Source organism: Plectropomus leopardus, chromosome 5 (genome assembly GCF_026936395.1).
Source record: "Plectropomus leopardus strain MGB_pleo_1.0 chromosome 5, ASM2693639v1, whole genome shotgun sequence".
Classification (NCBI taxonomy): domain Eukaryota; kingdom Metazoa; phylum Chordata; class Actinopteri; order Perciformes; family Serranidae; genus Plectropomus; species Plectropomus leopardus.
The window spans coordinates 13,127,850-13,148,421 of NC_142180.1; the positions used below are offsets into that span (position 1 = coordinate 13,127,850).

Genomic DNA, 20,572 nt, shown 5'->3' on the forward strand with positions numbered 1-20,572 from the left:
GTATAAAAAGCTGTATTCCTATTCATTTTTTGCTGCTTATTTATGTTTAACTTAGTGTCATTAGTTGGCACTGTTGTAAAAAATTCAGTGAAATATTCAAATCGTTCTGCAAACCAGACTTCAAAATTTCCTTGTGACGGCATATAAATACAGATTTGACTGACAGTGCTGGACTCCCCATCTTGGCTAATAACACAGTGTTTCCATTTTTACCAAGGAAATCTTGTACTAATTTCGCTTTGGGTGGAAAGTGGAAACATATTGTATAGAGTTTGTTTTTTTTTTACCAAGTAGTCATAGTATTTTAGGAGCTGTCTTGAAATATATATATATATATATATATATATATATATATATATATATATATATATAAAGCTCATTTTTGTCTCACTATTTTTATGCCAGAAATATAACCCATATAGTAGAGAACAGCTCATTAAATAATGAAGATCTACAATTAGAGATATTTTATGAGAAAACCAACAGAACTACAGCCATTCCTCTACCTTTTTTTATTAGTCTGTATAATTTTTACTTTATCATTATAGATGCCAGAGTTGAATGTAGTTACTGTACTTGATATGCAAAAGCATATCATTTCTAAACACAGGAGCGGGACACAAAGACTTTATGGTGGTGTTGCCTCTTTTGTTTGTGTTTTGCATTTTTCATTAGTCGTTGGACATCTTTCTGTAGGTAATTTATTGGTCTTTTTTGGATGTTTTGTATTTGTTTTATGTGTTTTTGCTTCTAGATGTACTTCTAGATGTGACTACAGATTAACATCAATATACTTTATGTGTGTTAATACATTCTATTACAGATCGATCACTGCACATTACTACTTTGAAGTGTTCAAAAAAAAGTTCTATCTTAAGTCGTGTCAGGCATGTCATATCTGGAATGGTTCCCATCAGTTTTGTTAAATACATTTATCGACCAGTGTTTGCGAACTCTAGATCGTTCTGTATATCTCAGCACATTCTGAAATGTATGTTGAATCAGGTTTTTGTGGTATGGTATGTTGAAATGCTTCAGTCCAGTTCCCTGACTCGAGATAATTTTTTCTGCAGTAGCGGAAAGTGTTTTGGACGCCGACATAGTGGGATTGTCTCTGGCTCGTTTTCAGCTCTCTCTTTGGGGACACAAAGCGTTCACTTCTCCCTTCCCACCACTCATCTTTCCCTCATCCTGTCTTTTTCTCTCTGCCATCCTCCTGTCTTCCTCATTAGCCAGCTACCTTTTCCTCTAAACAAGTGGAGGAATGCTGATGCTTATTTTCTTAACCTGGGATGAGGAGAGGTTCATGTAGAGCATCGGTGTGATTGACAGGGAAGCGTGCTGGAAAGGCTCACAGGTTCTCTGTTTGCTTCAGAGTCTCGCTGTTGGCAGCCCAGACTTGGTCTCCAGTATAGAGTTGGAAAATCAAAGAATAAGAATAACACGGGACATTTTTACTGGAAAGAATATTTCTCAGTGCATGGCGTTCCTTTCTCACTTTCAACTCTCTCTGTTGTAGTCTCTACAGTATATCTCCCGTCTCTCATTTCTCCCACTTCTTGCTCTCTCTTTCTTGCAATTTCTCTCTAGCCTGGAGTCAGATTTCTTGTGGCTTGTACTCTATCCTACAGCGTCAGTCGCTGAAAGCTAGAGTCATGAGTTGATGGAGACACGATGTCTCACACCCAGTTTCCCAGAAGCATCCCAAAGTTATTCAGCACAGTTTATCTGTGCAGTTAAAGCCAGTAAATAGTTGCCTGTGTTACACATCAGGTCAGTCAGTGCAGTAAGAACAGTGGAAGTAAAGAGAAACCACAGTTGTTGTATGAATGGAGTTCTTGGCGGAAAACTCTCTTACGGAGCTTAAAATACTTTGACAGTTTGTTTTATTATGCCTCTGCACCAGCGATAAATGTGGCTGGAGGCACTATGTTTTGGGGTTGTCCGTCCATACAAATATATGTCACATTTTCAAGAATACCGTGAGGTAATTTACCAAAATTTGGCCAAACATCCACTTGGACTTGAACTAATTTGATTTTAGGGGTCAAAGGTCGCAAGTGACCTTGTCTGTCTCATTCTCTCATCTCAAAACACCATAAAGAAATATTTTCAAATTTGGCACAAACATTCGCTTTGTGTTAAGGGTTAACTGTTTAAAATTTGGTGGTCAATGTCACTATCACTTTGCATCCGTCTTATTCTTGTAAACGCCATTTCTCAAGAAGGCCCTCTGGGAATTTTCTTAAAGTCAAATGTCCTCTGGGTCTCAAGAATGAACTGATTATAATTTGGTGCACAAAGGTCAAAGGTCACTGTGACCTCACAAAACAGGGGTGTCCACCTTGAAACTGTGCTGATTGTATAGATTTTCTGTGCTGCCGGGTCGAAGATGTGTGTGAAGCATCCATGTTTTCACAGACATAGATGTAAACTTTAGTAACTCTGACCTGACGGGCAAAATGACACAAATGACACCATCGCTGTGCTTGACGTGTCATTTAAATTTAACATCTTTAGCTTGTCACGCTCTGAGTTTCATTAATAGTGTCTGGCCTAAATGTTCTCATTGATTTAATCTAGCCTGCCAGCACTTTTCGGTCATTATAGATCCTGCAGACAAGGCGAGATTCAGCCTGGCGAATGAGGAAATACCAACAGACATAAAGAATGGTTTTGGAATGGCGCCCAGCTCCACTGTTGTCACATGATGTCTAAATCCGAGTCACGTTTGAAATTCAGCAGCATTATCCTGGCATTCCCAGATTCCATCTGCTGGGGCCTCTCCTTTTGAATTTGTCATCCTTGAGGAATCTGGGAATGCTTGCAGTAAGCTTATGGAGTGTGTACGTGTCCCTGACTGCACCTGAGCAGACGCACACACAGATTTTTGTCCAACGTACAAGCACCAGCAGGCATGCAAACATGACGTGTCTTATTCACACTGTTGGCACACATGATACACTATTTACAGAAAAGTCACGTACGAAAAGCCAAGCGAGATGACTATATTCATGTCACCACACACAGACAGCCTGACTGACTTTGGCTTTAGGTCTTAAATCTTACATTCCACACCTGACCCCATGACACAGCCAGACCCCAACACAGATGTTAACGTGCACCATATTCACATCATTAAATGCTATGTTTAATTTCTGCAGGACTCTTAACTAGCACATCCTCTGCAGTAAAATGACACACTAACATGCAGGTGTGATGACTCTATTCACATTCCACAGACAGATGAACAGACAGACGGCTACCTCTGCAGATTACGTCAAGGTCTCTGCGCTCAGTCTATCTCCTTGGAAGCGATCAGGTTTTCCCGAAAGCTGAGCGCTTACACACACACACACATACACACACACACACATACACACACTTGTCCTGGACCTGTCAGGTGAAAACAGATGAGCTGCACAGTAGGTGGTAACATGCTTGTGCACATTCCTCACTAGTCTGCTTACATCGCTGGTAACAGGAGCTGAGGGGAGCCTCACCCAAAATGGGCTAACCAGGCCTTACATCAGCGTGGTTTCCATTGCAGAGCCGCGCAGGGACAGCAGGGGGGCTTGTGCATCAGCCTGTTGAACCTACGAGGCCAAACGTATAGGGCCAAACCGGGCACGGCAGGATTCTGCAGAGCCATCAGCACAGCATGAATTTACTCCATGAGCACAGTTTCTGTCATGATGAAACTGACAAATGTGTACGATAGACTGTAGCTTAATATAAACTGAAATTCATAACACATAGCAAGCCTTTGCAAGCAAAAAGATGTGGAAATTGCCGTCACTGTATATAAATCCACAAAACCCTCATTACACTGAACTTCATTCCCAAGCTCCAGCTCTGTGTGTTTGTGTCGGTTTCCTTGGCACTCTCAGGTTTCCTCCCATATTTCAAAGACATGCAAGTAGTCTGGTGGAGTGGAAACTTTAATTTGCTCATAAGTATAAATGTGTGAGTGGACCTGACCAGTAAGACGACTAGCAGTTATCGAGTTGTCAGCTAGCCTATGTGGCTGAAATAATATCATAATATTTTAGGAAGTGTATTCGTAATTTCCATGTAAATCCCTATATGGCAAATTTTCACTAATGTTAAATTTGATGAATTTTGTCCAACCTTCAGCAAGGATAGGCTCCAGCCCCCCGCAATCCTGAAAAGGATAAGTGGTTATGGATAATGAATAAATTAATAAATAAAAACGCAATATATACTAACTCATATCATGTTAATAAAATTATACTGAAAGTCAAGAATTAGCCTAATATTGACTTGTGCAGACTTAAATGATATCTTAGTATGGTATAAATGTTAAAGGATATGTAGCCTTCATACTGGTATGGATGATCACGATAAATTTCAGTGTAACCTATGCTTCCTAAATTCCGTCTTGTGGCGGAGAGAAGCTACTATAAGGTTTCAGCACGTAAAGAGAGAACCCCTGCCCTCGGTTTGTGTTGCATATGGTGAGACAGCGTGGTAGTGGAGACAGGGAGATGGCTTTGAACTACTGGTTTAGATTAAAACTACACAAAAAATCCCTATTAATGCCTCCTATGGAAATTCTCACTTTGATAGAGTGAAACCAGAGGTCATAGTGTGCTACAGACCAGCATCTCAAGAGGTTATAAAGATTCAGTGTCTTTCTTAAGGACGTCACCAACCATGCACTGAGGAATGCTGGGTAGTGACAGTTGTTCGTGTGAGCCTGACGCTGTGAGATAATTTTCTGGGAAGTGACAAGCTGCTGTATGAAGGAATCTTCTCGCACTTGTTGGTCTGTGTCAGCTTTATTCATGGTGTACTCAGGTTTCCTCTGAAGTAGCTGCAGCAGTTTAAAAGCCCTCTGTGGGTGGTTATGCGTTCAGATTTAATTTTCAGTAGGTTTATGCTATAATTCAGCTACATATTCAAATTAGTGTTTGGTTTCTATTTAACCCTTTAAAATCTGAGCAAATTGGCTTGATTTCAGTCAAAAACATGGGAAGACAGCAATAGGTAACGAAAAAAAAGAGTCGACCCAAAATTAGCAAGAAATTAGTAAAAAGTACATGAAAATTACCTGAAAATAAGTTGCAAAAAAAAAAGTAAGTAAAAGTAAGTAAAAGTTTCAAAGTAAGGTTAAAGAAACAATAACAGTGGTTTGACCTGGAAAAAAATGATTAAATGATAATTCTGTAACATTGTTTTAATTCATGTAATTATGATAATGATGTATACAGTTCTTCCCTGGATTTTTTTTCTTTTTTCCCCAGACATCTTTTCCTAGCTATTTAAAATCAATTTCTAAATCTACCAATTTCTTTTAATTTGTGCAACACTTTTTTTTTCCTGTGTTTTAATAGAAATAGCACCAACTTGCTGAGGTTTCAAGGGTTTGTGAAAAGTATCCAAACACAGCACAAGAAAAGTCATGTTGCTCCAGGTTTCAAAGGGTTAAAGCGTACATGATGTACTTCCAAAGGTGCCCATGTCTCTGAACAGTGTCTTCAGAAAGTACGTACCTTGATCGAGCCCCATTATATCTAAAAAATGATTTAAAATACCACTAAAGCTCCAAAGTTTCCTCCAACATTTACTAAACAACTGTAAGTAAGCCAAATTATAGTTCCAAATGCTATGCAGCACTACAAAACATGTATAAATTGCATAAAACATCCTCCCTGCTCAGCTGTGTGTGATTTTTGGAGAAGAAGCAAAGTTTGTTTTGTTTTTTTAAATGTGCTTTTTCATGTCTGAGCAAATGTCTGTTGCAACTTGAGCTCTTTCTTTCTCTTGTCTATTGTTCTGATCCAAAAGAGAGCCTTGTCATGCAGCCTCCTGTCATCTATCCTGCTCACATCCCTCTCCCCCCTGCTCCCCCTCCTGCCTCTCTCTTTCTCACTCACCCCCTTCTGTGGTCTTATAAGGTTACAGAGCAGAACTTTCTGAGGCGATACAGGACTGTGGGTGTGTATGTGTGTTAGTGGTTCCTGTGTTCTTTGGTCCATGATGTCCTCAGGTGAACACTCAGTCCCCGAACTGGGCCTGCTTTTATTCCTCTATATGCTCCAGTTGAGCCTGGGAACAAACACCTGCACACACACAGGTGCAGCTTTAAAAGCATGCACACACAAACATTCACAGGTGGTTCACATCAGCACATACTGCATTATATTTACTGTCTGAAATCTCGATTTACTGCTCACTATAGAGTAAACTACAGAGTGTCTTTAGAGAATGAGTAAAAAGGGAGTGGTTTCAGACACAGCCGTCATTATCCTCTTTCAGCTCTTTCAGCTCTCTCAGTCTTGTCCCCTCTCTCTCAGTCTTGTCTTACTCATTAAAGGATAACTTCAGTTTATTTCTACTCAGGTTTAGTGCAATTTTGGTGGTAGTTTATAAATCAGAGAATTTAGATTGGAATTTAGAAAATCACATGCATTTTAAAAAATCTTGAAAGGAAAACAAAGGCAAACAGTTGTTTCCCAAAGTTTCAACAGTATGTTTTACCTCCACCACAGTTTAGTGGATGCAAATTTGCATTTCCTAGGATAGAGAAGGCATGACTAACCCTACTCTCCCTCTGATTGACTTATCTTAACCAGTCTCAAAACTCTTAACTACATCTGACCAACCAACCAATAAAGGCAACAAGTTATAGCCAATCAGAGGGAGTCTGGTGGGTCATGCCTTCGCTATCCTAGGAAATGCAAATTTGCTTACTAGACTAACTTTCGGGTCCTGTTTTTATCTACTTCACTTAGTGTAGTTATGCAGGCACAAACATTTTTCTGACTTTTAAGATAATATGAATGTTTCCAGCTTTTTTACGCTTGTTCATGGCAATGACTTCCAAAACAACTTATGACCAGTGCCATGTATTAGTGACTGGAATACATACTAATGTTCGCAGTTTTAAAGATTTGGTTACCATTGTTAAATGGTTGCAGTCAGGCAACAAAACTATGTGGTAAGGGTTAGGGTTAGTTAGTTAGTTAGTTAGTTGGTTAGTTAGTTAGTTAGTTAGAGTTAAAATAAGTGTGCTTGTTGTGTTGACTGTTGCTTGCACAGGACACAAACAGAATTCTCCTGGGTAAAAGTCCTGTATATGTTTGACCGTCCACCACCTATATGGACTTTGTTGCTCTTGATATGTCACCTACTTCCTTCTTTGCTATGGTCATAATTAAACAATACACGGGTTGTAATAAGCTGCTGGCACAGACAACCTATACGGCTGCTTTTTGGAGTAAGGGTGGGCTGTGTTTACAATATTTCAAATCACCTTTTGCATATTTTGCCCAGAAGACTTTTTTGTAGAGCCTGTTGTCATTTTCCCAGATCTCTTACTTACTATCTCTTACTTTGGCAAATACAATATCATCGAATCTTGTTGAAATGTACAAAACTAAAAAAAATAAAAAATAAAAAATAAAAAATAAACCCCATGATAAAATAAGTCTGGCAGGTTTTACCTCATAAACTTGAGCTACTAGAATTACCATCTACCTACTTATTTTCTGTCTCTTCTTTCCCTTTGGCTGTCCATCAGTCCCGTGAATCTGTGACGCCCATGTATGACCAGTGTAAGAGTTATTTACAGCTGACACAATGAATAAACTCTCCTGCCAACACAAACCGGCGCTCTGCCTGGTGGGACAGAAGCCCACTTCTTAAAAAGCAGATTTTTACGAGTGTCTTCAGTATGTCTCTTTTTTTTCTCTCCCCCTTGCTGTCTTTTTTCTGCGCTCTCACATTTTCCAAATCTTCTTCCCTCCATTTATCTCAAAGCCCTCTCCTTTGCAGTCCTTCCTCACTTTCCCTCACTTGTTTTTCTTTTTACTCTTGGCATGAAATAATCTTTATTTTCTAAAATCTCTATCCTTTCGCCAAGACTATAACTTTCCACTCGTTTTCCAATCTTGAGCCTAATTGCGCAAATAATTCATTAAATCAGCTTGAGCCCTATATGGTGCTTTGTCTGGTTTTGGATGCATGTAAAAGAGGGACATTAGCTGCTTATCTCACTTTTTTCTATGTCTGTAACTGCCCAATCTGTTATACAAGATGGATAGATGTTTACATGAATACTTAAACTACATCCTTTAGGTGAGCATTCAGGAGGGAAGTAAGATGGGATGTGGGTTAGTTGGAAAAGCAGGATTGAGAAATATTTTTTTCTTTCATTAAAAGCTTAAGAGGAAGATCTTAAATTTATACAAAAAACATGCAAGGACACACAAAGAAAAAAAGAAACTAGTTGGATGGAAAGATTAATCTGATGAAGACAAATTGGAAAAGGAAATTATTATCATTTCTAAATTTTTCTCCTCTATGCATATCAATCTCTCACCTCTTTAAAACAGAATTGTAGCTATATTGTGAAAATGGAGGGTTTGCAGTTCTTCCAGATAACCCCTGAGTTAGGTCAGTTTTCCAGCTAATAGGGATGGAAGAGGACCTTGGGAGAGGCCCTAATAACAGAGCGGGAGAGCTCATACATCAGTCTCACTCACCACACCAACCACTCTGGCTCCAAACACAGCCCCCCAGACCATATAACAGCATATTAGTTGCTATGCATAACCGCTCAAATTGAACATTTCTGATTTGGTTCAGCTTTACCCTCTAAGGCTCCCTCTTTCTCACTTTCCCCTTTTACTTTACCTCAGGCCTCTCATTCATTCCCGTTCCCATGAGTTTGAAGTTCGGCACTAATTCCCACATGCTGCTGTCACAGTAAAGTCACACCAAATTCTCAGAGCTTTATAGGGGTGAAGCTCGTGTCCCTGCGTGATTTTTATCATCATAAGCCAAATACAGCTGGATGAGGATCAGAGGCTGCTCTCATGGAACTTTCTGTGTGGAGATCTGATGTCTGGACCTCTCGAGGGCACCTAAATGTTCAGCATTTTCTGTATATTTTGCCACTTGGATGGCAATTGAGTGTCAAACAAGAAGTTCCAAAACTCTCAGATGTATGCAAAACTGGCCAAGAGCGGTAAAGTGATACTATGATAAATGATTGTCAAACACCCAGAACATCCATCCAGCATATCACTCCTGACATGCTATGGAAATATGTGCACGGCTCTGTGATCCAGGTTATATTGCTTTTCTTTGGAAATGACTGTAAAATTTGGGTTTTTTACAGTTGAGATAATCGTCATTTTAATAAAAACCATTGGGCAGAGATGGTATCAGAGTGCTAATAGTCCTGGAAAGCTGACTTGTAGCTGTTAAAATAGAAGTGATGTGAATTGGCAGACAGGCAGTTAAAGGTACCTTGGCTATTGGCTGAAGAGACGGCACGAAACGGACTTTGACCGGTGCTGATAAATTCTCTAAGAAAATGTGATGAAATGGGAAATTCAGGGGGTGTTGCAGGTGTGAACCACATACATATGAAGTGATGGCAGTAATGTTATCAACAGCCAGTATGAAATAGGGGACACATTCCCACGTGAACTGATTTTATTTAACGAGACTGACACCAGGGTTGTCTCAATACCGGAATTTTTACTTTGATACAAGTATAGAAAAAACGCTACCTCTCTTGAAACCATGAAGCATTTAAAGACACTAGAAATTTATTGTGGTCCTAAGTCTTGCAGAGTTTTAAAAACTAGTAAAAAATAACTAATAACTAGTAAAAAAAAAAAAAAAAAAAGTGCCAAAATTTGAATGCAAGGATAAAGGCCCAGAATTTTCAATAAACTTGCATACTTACATCAATTTGAATGTATTATTTTACGATTTATGAATACAGTATGGGCATCTGAATTGGAGCTAGTATACTATTGAGTCTACAAAGTCATTTTACCTAAATAACAAACTAAGTTGGGAGCCTTCCAGATGGACCCCTATGAGCATTTTCCAGTGTGGCGACCCTATCAGCAGGGTGATGTTCCTAAAAGGTGCTCATACGTCATTATGTTATCTGCCTAAAATATAGTGGTTCGTCTGTTACCTTAAAAACAACCCATGTTAACTTTATAAAAAACAATATATTTGATTATTTTGTGGTCTACCACCTCAAAATAGTAAAGTTTTGGTAGAGTTAAGGCAGCTAGAACTGCTTGGGTCAGGTTGGCCAAATGTTCTGGTCATAGTTGGAAAACACTAGTGTTGACTGTTGCAGTAGAGTCAAAGTCAGACTCTCTGTTGAACACTTTGTGCAAGTACGAGTTACTTTTTCAGCTCAGACTGAATTCACAGCAATAGTTCTTCCCTTTTCTACCATCATCTAAACCTTCGATCTTTTTCTGTGCACTGCCAGATGGGCATCTTTTATATAATGCATACATCCAGTTAACATATAGGAGGCCATCAGAATCAAGATCATGATCCACTCAAGGTTCCAGACCCACAACAGCGAGAGCCATTGATCTAAACTGACACAAGCACTGTGAAGGTGCCTATTTTTAGGCTCTTGTTAACAAGTGGGCCTTACACAATTGCTTCCCTCTGTTGCTGAGAAACATTAGAAAGCTAATCTCAAAATTACTCGCAGTTCATTGCAGATATTCCAGATGATTGTCTCAATGAAAGAGAACTAACAGATGTGACCTAAATAGAAAATAGATAAAGTGGAAGAGAAAGAGGAGAATAATTACAGGGGATAACCTCTGGTCTAGTTGGAAAACTGTCTCACCTGGAAAGGTAAGGCCAATAAAATCATTGGTGCTGCTATTCATGAAAAATACATTTTCTCAAATTGGAATGACCGACTGAGTTATTTTGGGTCCAGTAACACAAGTCAGAATCTCAGTGTAGTACTCTTAGTTAAAAGGAAAATAAAAATCAGTTTGATAAAGAGATAACATAAGGAGCACACACGCTAATTGTAGATCACCCCTCTTATGTTGCTCCATATCTGTAACAATCTTGACCCGAACTCATAAAGCTGGCTGCCTGTTGTTGTGAGACTGTTGCCAAGCCTCCAGACTCCCACAGTAACAGGTGCAGAGGCCCAGAGAGCCGCTCATTAACACAGCTCATTTCACAAGCACCACCACACAGTCGTTACCATCCTGACACAGCACGTGTGAAACAACACATTATCACCCAATTAGCGTGACCCTGTGTCAGGCGCCTGGTCTTATTTGACTGCAGACTTTCTCTCCGACTGTCACCCTGCACGCCAAACACATAACAATGTTTTCAAGTTGTGAATTCATAAAGAAACTCTTTTAAAATTTGTTTCTGAATCATACTAAGTGAAGTATGTACCGGGAAGTTTTAGAGATAAATATGTGTGTGGGCAGTTGCATCAGTGCACATGCTTGAGTCTTTGCATTTGCTCATTCATCATGTTAAACTATCCTAGCCTGCATTAAGACACACACACACACAAAACACAGACTCACACACACACACACTGGGTCAGTTTGAAAAGCACAACTCATTGTAAATCCGTGAATACACATCTGTGTTTGTCAGTTGTCTGGTTTCCAAAGAATCAGTAGAGATAAAACAGTTTCAGGTCCCATCCATGTCAGTCCTGTAAGTCCTGCAGGCTGTTTCATTTGTCAGGACTCACCTTGTGACCTGTGGCGGTGCACACTGAAGCCCATTTTCTGTCTCTTCTCTCCTGTAATGAAAAGCAGAGAGCCGCTCTGTCGTCAGCTGGTAATAATGCAGCATTAGGTCCACATGGCTCACTGATAGGCTGCCTGTTATACATTCAAACCTTTGATCTGCACCAGCAAATACAATGCTACCACCAGATTTAAGATGGGATAACTCTTAAAGCAGTGTGTGCTTGTGTTTGCAGTCTTTTACACTGAAACAGTAATGGGGAGGTGAAGATGAAAAATTTTACGCAATATTTATTACTGAGTATTAGTAAATTTAAAATAATAATAACTTACTTTTACTAACTTACTCTGTTGTGTCTGCGTGGCTTTTACCACACGTATGTCTGTACAAAGGGCTATTAGGGCTTAGAACTCTTATAAGAGCAAATAATAATGTAATATTAGTTGTTCGAAATTCTCAATTATGTTTTTGCGCACTCCTGTATACATCCATTGGTATCTTACTTTGTGCCCTCGTTTTATGCAGTGGTATAATGGCATCTGAGTCGTAGCCTATATTAGCCCACTTACTGATTGTCTTGAATCAACTCCCAGTATTCATGTAAAAGTAGTGGGTGAAAAACCGTATAAGTTCAGATTTTATTCAGCCAATTTTCTGAAAATCATTTAAAATTCGGGCTACATTTGGATGAAAACCTGACTCGTAACAATCAGGTTTTTTTTTCCTATTTTAGGTTTTGAAGTAGTTGCTTGGTAGATCACAGCTCTAGACTAATCAGAACGATTGGTTGTCATTTCCTTGTATCAGAGGACATTTGCATAAAGAGAACCTTTCCCAACTTTCCCACTTAGCACCACTGGGCCGCTTTTGACTCTGTGAGCAGCAGTAGTCTATTTAAGATTCATTTCACAATGGATGGTATCTTGTCACGTATCTGGTGTTTGTATTTGTGAATGGTGCTGAAGCTCACAGCTTGCCATTTTTTCACTCGCTGTTCCACATTTATTATTATTGAACAGTTCATGATCCAGCTGGTGAAACAAAAATTAAAAGTGGTAGAGCCCAATAGTCAGAAAGATGCTAATAGTCTTCTCCATTTCCTCTTGTTTACAGGGTCTGAGTTTCCCCAAGACCCCAGTGTGATAGCTACCACTTCATGGAACACCTCTAGTGATGGTAAAGACACACATAAACACACACACACAAAGCAGGGCTCTGTGTTATAGCTGTGAACACATCTGTTACATGATGATATGTTCACAGTGCAATTAACACATGGTGCGCTGAACTGTAACCCTGCATGTGCTGTCTGAAATTACATTCAATGATGTGTTAAAAGTTACACATCCTCAGTCACCTTCAGCAACCCAGGCAACACCCATTGTCCCAGCGTAGGCCACTGTGGAGGATAATTGATGGAACGAGTTACACATTGATCTACTCAACATGTGGGAATACAACCACAGGTGCACTGCATTTCCCTAATTTCCACTGACCTACTTTTAGTCCTCTCTTAGGCAAAATCTAACAGTGGACCTTCAAAATGCGCTGGTGCTCTCACGACATCTTCAGACACTTTGCTTCATATTCATCTTTCAGCCTGACTTCTACGGCGACCCGCTTATTTTGCTCAGTTTGACAGAATAACTGTAATCTGCAGAAGCAGATCACATGTGCGAGACTGTAATGCAGCTATAATCGCAGAATTTTCACAAAGTCGATTAAGCACACTCCTTGTTTTTCTGTTTCGGGAAGGAATTTCCTTCATTTCTCAGATTGCCTTCTGAAACAGCACACAGAAGTTGCTTTTTAACAGTCCAGAGTAACACAGATTGCACTGATCATAAATGTGCCTTATAAAATGTCTGGAGGGCAGATCAGGGCTGCATTACTCCTGGCCGACACCAGAATTAGCCTGATAATCAGACCAGCATTTAATTTCACTTAATTCAAGCGAGGATTATGTTGTTGTTCTTGTAAATCTATTAACAACAACTAGTGCAGCTGCATCACCGTCATCCGTGCTTATTGTCATTTTTGTGGCCACTTGAAGTTGGGTAGCTAGCTATGTAGGAGGATGACTTCCCCATTCCTAATCCCACATACAAGGCTTTGATGGGTTGACTGTTTCTCCAGTACAGGAAAATGACCAGCAAAGATCACTGGATCTCAACGGTCGATGGTTTTTTTGTTTGGCTACGTGTATCATACTCTTTTCCCACTAAAAAGTGTCTTTAAAACTTGGAGAAGACTAATTTGGATTGATGTTTTAGAACTGCGTAGGAGCAGACGGAGGGTCATTGGTGTCTGTGCGTCATTGCATCATTCCAGTTAAGGAGCTGAAATTAGTGCGTTCACTCAGGTTTTATGTTCTCATCAATGCTGATAGGGGCTGGAGGCAATAAATACTCATTTGACCAGAGTGTAAATCTCCAGTGTGAATGCTAAAATGTACGCATTCCCATTGTATTAAAAAGCAAGATGTTGGCGGGTATTGGTCGGTATTTTTATGCAGTGGGAATGAGGCCTTCAGCGTGTCCATGTGTGAGTGTGTGTGTATATCCGTCTGTCCACAGCTAATATCCTAAATTACTCTCAGCCTCAAATTTTTTGTGCACATTTATGACTTTATGCACAAGGACCTTTTGTGGTTGTGGTGATTCACAATTGTTGAAAAACTTGATTTATTGTCTGTTTTATATCGTCATTGACTGCTGACTCTTAACTTACATTTTTTGGAAATCAGCTCGGCTAAAATCAACAAGCCTTACTTGGTGCAAGCCACATGTTGGCATTTGTTGTGGCTCTGAAACTGATATAGAAAAATTTCATTTTGAACTGGAGCATCAGCAGATAAAATCCATACCCAATATGCGCCATGTTCTGGCTGCCATGGCTTTGACTCCATTTTGTTTGTCCAACATTCAATACTGGGAGCATTTCAGAAGCAGAATGCTTTGCTTGCTCAGTGTTGATTTTGTTAATGCCTTTAAAAGACCGGTTATGAATGGATCAAACAATCAAATGGATTGCAAGGATCAAAGATTTGTGGCAGAGTTTCAGTCATTTAAAACTAAGCTTTCCTTATTATTACATCAGAGTGCTTCTCCATAACTGATAACTAATAATCAGTTGTTGTTCTTTGTTGCTTGCTGCTGGCCTTGCTTGACGTCCAGATATTATTAATATTATTGTATGAAAGGTGCTATGTGAAAAGAGTTTGATTTGATTCATGCCTACAGCACTTATCAACAGTTATGTGCTCTCACACTGTACACATCCAACATTTCAAAGGAACACTGGATACATAGTGTAGCTGACACGCACACATGAATTCATTGTTAAAATAATACAGTGGCATTTTCCATTTGTTTCACCAAGATTTCTATGTGCAAGAGAGAGCTGCCCACTCACACAGGAACCTGCACTGACTGATGTGCTCAGAAACAGTCCAATAATGGCTTCTGCATTTGACAAGCTTGTAGGAAACAAACTTGTCAACAAGTCAGTTTTGACATGCACCCTACCTGGTCCAAAACCCCAAGGAAATTGTCTGTGGGATGCAATATGGAGATTAAAATGGCTAAAAGCCTGCTTGGTTCGCCCACATAGACTTGGCCGTGTTTCTCCTTCCCTTCCTCGATCAATAAGGATTCTTTCCAGTTTAGTGAAATGATTTATTCTGTGGTGAGGATGGTCGCCTCTCCTGGAGCTGCCCAGGTTTAGATCAGCAGATCTTGACGGAGGAAGCTTTTAAAACTGCTGTTCTCCTGTCAGCGCTGGAAGAATAGCTGAGTCAGATGCAGAAGGTTTTGTAGATATATTCTGAACACTGTTGCCGAGAGTTATCAGTCAAATCTCGCCCCCTCTTCTCCGTTTCCCCTGTGCTAGGAGAGCCAACATCCGCATTATCCCCCACAAAGATACCCTGACTTGGAAGACCCTCGACATGAGACTTTATTGAACTTGACCTTTATTTTTGCTCTCTCATTTTGTCTGGTTTATTTAAGTCATCTCTTGCAAAGCTGAATCTCCCACAACATCCGCCCCACAGCAGATTCTGTGTACACAAAAACAGACATTGTTAAACACACATGGCAAGAACGAAGACGGTAGTTTCTGGACGTGATTGAGGAGTTAAGTCAAGATAATGATTATGGTGACCAATCAAGGATGTTTAAAAAGTCATAAATACAATGAGGAGTAGTTCCAAACAAATCATAGAGAGACAGCTTTATTTTTCCACAACAACATGAAATATAAAAACCTACAAAGGCTTGCGTGTGTGTGTGTGTGTGTGTGTGTGTGTGTGTGTGTGTGTGTGTGTGTGTGTGTGTGTGTGTGTGTGTGTGTGTGTGTGTGTGTGTGTGTGTGCACCCATGTGTTTGTAGCAGTGTGTGTGTGTGTGTGTGTCAATTTTAGCTCAACCCCATGACTAACATCTGTTTCTTATCTGATGGATGGATGGTGATTGCACCACTTGTTTTGTCTGCAGGCAGGGAATGGTTTTGATTGACCAAGCAGACAGCATTCAGGTAGCGTGGCTCTATCAGTATGCATCAGTAGCAGGAAGTTATCATGCTGAAAGAGGCTCATTATTGGGCTGAAATCAGGGGTGATGATAGTTTACTGAAGTCATTTTCCCCGGGGCTTTCTTTCATTCTTCTGTTCACTGCTCCGTTTTATCCATTCTACTTCCTCTCTCTTTCTTTCTCTGTTGGAGAGGGACCCAACTTTAATGAAATTCACCTTTAGCTCTAGCTGGCAATGCTACAGTCCCAGCTCCTCAGCGTATCTGCCGAGTGTGTTTAGTTAGCTGTGCAGCCACTCAGGTTTCTGCGCCTGTGTCTTGCTGAGAGCAACTTCCTAAGTGCAGCTTTACTCTCGTGTGTATGTAATTGAATGTAGGCATATATCCACATATAAAAATACATTGTTTCGGGCGAGATGAAAAGGTATTGTGTAACTTGGGACATGTATAGTTTATGTGCGTTGCGGTTGTGTGGGTGTGCGCGTGTTTACGTTTGTGTGCCTGCGTGTGAGTGTTTGATTGTACAAAGCCACTGCAAGCAAATGTGCGCTGATGACAGGGCACCGTTTAGTCGCCTGCCACATTAAAGGGACAGTCCGCAGCAATGGTTTGAGTTTCACAGTGTCCCCAGTGCCAAATACCACAACACTCACCACAAGACAATTACATACAGAGCGGCTTTGTTACACAGACATTGGAAGGACATCTTTCTCCTCTTCACGTCTCCTCTTGTCTCCTCTTTTTCTTTCTTCTGCTCCCCACTGCTTTATTGTCAGTTATTATAACAGCTAATGAAGTGTGCAGGCACACAGCTCCAAAAACCATTTTCTTTTCCATCAACTCAGCTAATGAGACGGTGATAAAGTGACTCAGTTTGTGTGTGACCTTCGTACCTTTGGCAGAACAGACATGTTTTTAAGAGCGAGTCTGTTCTCGTTTAATATATAAAGTACTTTTTGTTATTAGATAATATAGTCAGACTCAACTGGCACATTAAATGGTTAGTTTATGTCTTTTGAATTGGGATTGTATGAGGTACTTTTACATAGTCAGTGTATTACATACAGTAGATGTCAGTTGCCACACCCCCGTTTGGAGACACGGGCCGTGTTCCAACATTAAGAAGCTCAGCAGAGTACTGCAGTGGGTGTGGGTAGCAGCAAAACATATTTTAACCACCTACAAAAAGTCAGGTGAGGTTTATGCTACGTTTAGAGTATTTTCACTGCTTTACTGTTAGACTGGGAACTGAAAGCCTTAATGGCTTCCTGTTAGAAACAGACTGTCTAATGGAAAATATTTTCAATATAGCATAGACGTTAATTGCTATAGATTTTTTTGTCTTAGGCCCCCATCTACAGCAATACATTGCTTAGCTTCTACATCGAAGGACTCCTCCTTGCTTCTCCTAACTGGGGGAGAAAAAGAAAGGAAGGACAAGTCTACTGTATGTAATAGACTAAATATGGATAAATACCCCATATAAGCCCACTAAAAATTTTTTTGAACTATCCCTTTAAGCCTGTGAAGCGTTGCATCAGCTATGTAGGCCAGATTTGGTCCACTGCTCTCATAACAGATTCTCAACAGAGCCCTCATGACTTTGTGTTGATGCTCTGAAAGTCAAATCAAAATGAAAACACATGTGAGCATGCACAGACAAACTGCCATGCACCCTCATTAAGACAAATGTATCACCAGTAGCAATGACCTCAGGTGTTACCGGTGTGTATTTGCGTGCCTCTGCGATTGGTGTCAGCATAGCATATTGAGCATGATTGTTTTTCTTGTGTGTGGTTACAAGAGGTGATGACCTGTGACTATGAGAGAGTGTTGCAACATTTTTTCCTACCAGAGCTTCTCCAGGTTGAGTCACACATTTCACACACCTGGAGCAGACCTAAAACTATGTACCTTCAGGTTTGGTGATTTTCACTTTTTCAGATGACATGCTTCTATATGCACTGCATTAATATAGCTATTTTTTCCAAAAGAGCTTTATAATTTACCTTACACACACACACACACACACACACACACACACACACACACACACACACACACACACACACACACCTGACCATCAGGAGCATTTTGGAATTCAGTTCAGTTCAAGCTAGGAAAAGAAGTAAAGTGATGCAAAAAAAAAAAGATTACCCTCTCACGTTTTGAGCTATGTGGCATGAAAGAAATTGTTTTTTGTTGTATTTTAATATACCAAAATTGCTTCCTTATGGTTCTAGAAAATTTGCCCTACCAAATAGATTTCTAAAACCCTTTGAGAAACCTATCAGAGGTCTAAAAACATTGTTTTCAAGCGTGAAAGGGGATTCCTGAAAAGATTTAGATTCTGGATTCATGTCTATTCACTGAACACTACTTGCAGACTGTTTCACACTTGTATGTAGATGTAAGATGTAAAATGTCCATGTAGTAAGGACTTTGAGTGGGTTAATATCACAAACAGGAGAAAAAGGAGGACACAAAATGGTTAAAAAAGAATACACACAAGATTAAAAAAAGACACCCCAAGTGACCTGGCTATCAGGTAGCTACAGCTCATTAAACCACCAATTACATTTCATTATATTTTGCCTTTAGAATCTATTTCTTTTTAAAGCTAACAGGGGACACGGGGTCTGTGTCGCTCTTAGACTCTACAGAAGAGCAATAATATAAGAATAAATTATGGGGCTTGTACACGCATGACGTCTTACACAGACACACAGATATCCCTGTCCAGATGTTTTAATTAATATCATTTCATTATTAACTAAAACATTGACCTGCTTGACATTTTGTTCTGTCTGTAGGGGTGTCATGTGGAGAGACAGGACTGTACACATACAGGAGACTGTTGTGTATATAGAGAAAGAAGGACAGATAAAAAGTGGTAGTGGAGGTGGTACGGTCAATGGTGGGAGTCTCCTCATATTGTCACACACTTGTTAGTACCACATTGCTATGTTAAGCCTGGGGCTTTAGGGAGGACAGTGTGAGTGCGTGCGTTGTTGTGCACTCCATAAGAGGGTTGAGTACTCACATACACACACACATGTACACACATACACACAGAGGCTGTATGCCAAGACAAATGTGCCCACTTCTCTTTTTCACAAACATGTCTCAGGCCCTTATTTTACACCCCTCATGACAATGTGTTAGATGCTGGCGTCAGATGAACTCCACACACAACCACAAGGGTTGCTAGGGTGACAGAGAGTATCAAGTAAGGGCACCAGCATGCTCCAGCCAAAGTGCTTGTCAAATGGTCTAAAACCTCTCACCCCACTCTTTTCCTACATTAAAATTAGAAGATTGCATCCGACAAGTTTTGTAACTTTCCAGAGCCGACTTCAGGCCGTGATTGACCAGCTGTGAGCAAGCAAGAAAATATGTAGACTCGTTTTTTTTTTTTCATTCACGCCGTTGCACGAGTGCAACAATTTCTTTGCCACACCAAAACTGTTAGGATGTCACCTCAAACTAAATCAAACTTTATTTTCAGGTCTATTCTTTGCCCCAAATCTTTCTTCTCAGGCAGCAGTCACTCGGTCTCATGACTGAGAGGGATACCTGCCTAACAGGCCTAATTCTGAGCATTAAAGATACTTTCACACACGCATTTTTATTTTGCTGTAACAGGATTGTATCTGAATTGTATTTTTCCTCTTACCAAAACTATTGCATTCCTTTATAATGATTATCTTGCAGTTTTTATGTTTTTCCTGCTGACTTGCAATAATTTTCTGTCTCAAATAAACTTTATGTATGTCTTAATAAACAACAGAGGATAAACAGTTATACGAGGAGAGAGCAAGACAGAGAGCAGCTTTGGAAAACACAGCATTGCCTGAGCTGGCAACTGTAAAATGTTTTTGTCGTGTTAAGTGTTAATCCTCCAACAACTCTACCAGAATGGTAATTTGACTTTATCAGACGTGTGTGTGACGACAAATCAGAAAGCTAAATAGTTTGATTTGGGTAAAAAAACAAAAACAAAACTTAAACATAAAATGTATCCAGTGTAGAAAAGCCCAAATTAAAAGGATACTTTGCAGATTTTCAACCAGCTTTGTATCAAAACAATATGGGTAGCTCTCAAACTTGGACCAAAATCCGATCAAACAGTAAAACTAGGCAGTGCCAATTAAACATAAATCAAGATTATTTTACTGCACTGCCTATTAAAATGTTTTAAGAAACACATTTTAGCTTACAGTCTAACTAGAATATGAGATCATTTCTTGCCGGCCAGCCGCCATTGTTTTCCTCAAACAAGTTCATATTGCATTGTCCGCCAGCATGGCCGTATATTGGTCTGTTGCAGTGCTGTGCATTCTGGTATTTCTAGCTCTTGAGCAAAAACATCCTTTTTCTCTATTTTCTCTGGTCATGTAGCACCACATTTCAAAAGTATTTACCTTTCCTCTAATGGATACACATCCTAGTTTTATTAAACGGCCATCTTTCCAGCAGTGAAATACTTTTTTAATGAATTTACAT

The 20,572-nt window shown here is 39.9% G+C and overlaps 1 protein-coding gene across 2 annotated transcripts in view; it reads left to right on the top strand.

The window, feature by feature from the left end:
* The window catches only part of ror1 (receptor tyrosine kinase-like orphan receptor 1), a 146,716-nt gene that overhangs the window by 82,474 nt on the left and 43,670 nt on the right, over nt 1-20,572 (top strand). The window contains exon 2 of one of the 2 annotated variants that reach the window (XM_042484153.2): nt 12,649-12,711. The exons of the other annotated variant lie outside the window; for it this stretch is intronic. Coding sequence (XP_042340087.1) covers nt 12,649-12,711 — 63 coding nt within the window. The remainder of the gene's footprint in view (nt 1-12,648; nt 12,712-20,572) is intronic. 2 annotated transcript variants of the gene reach the window in all.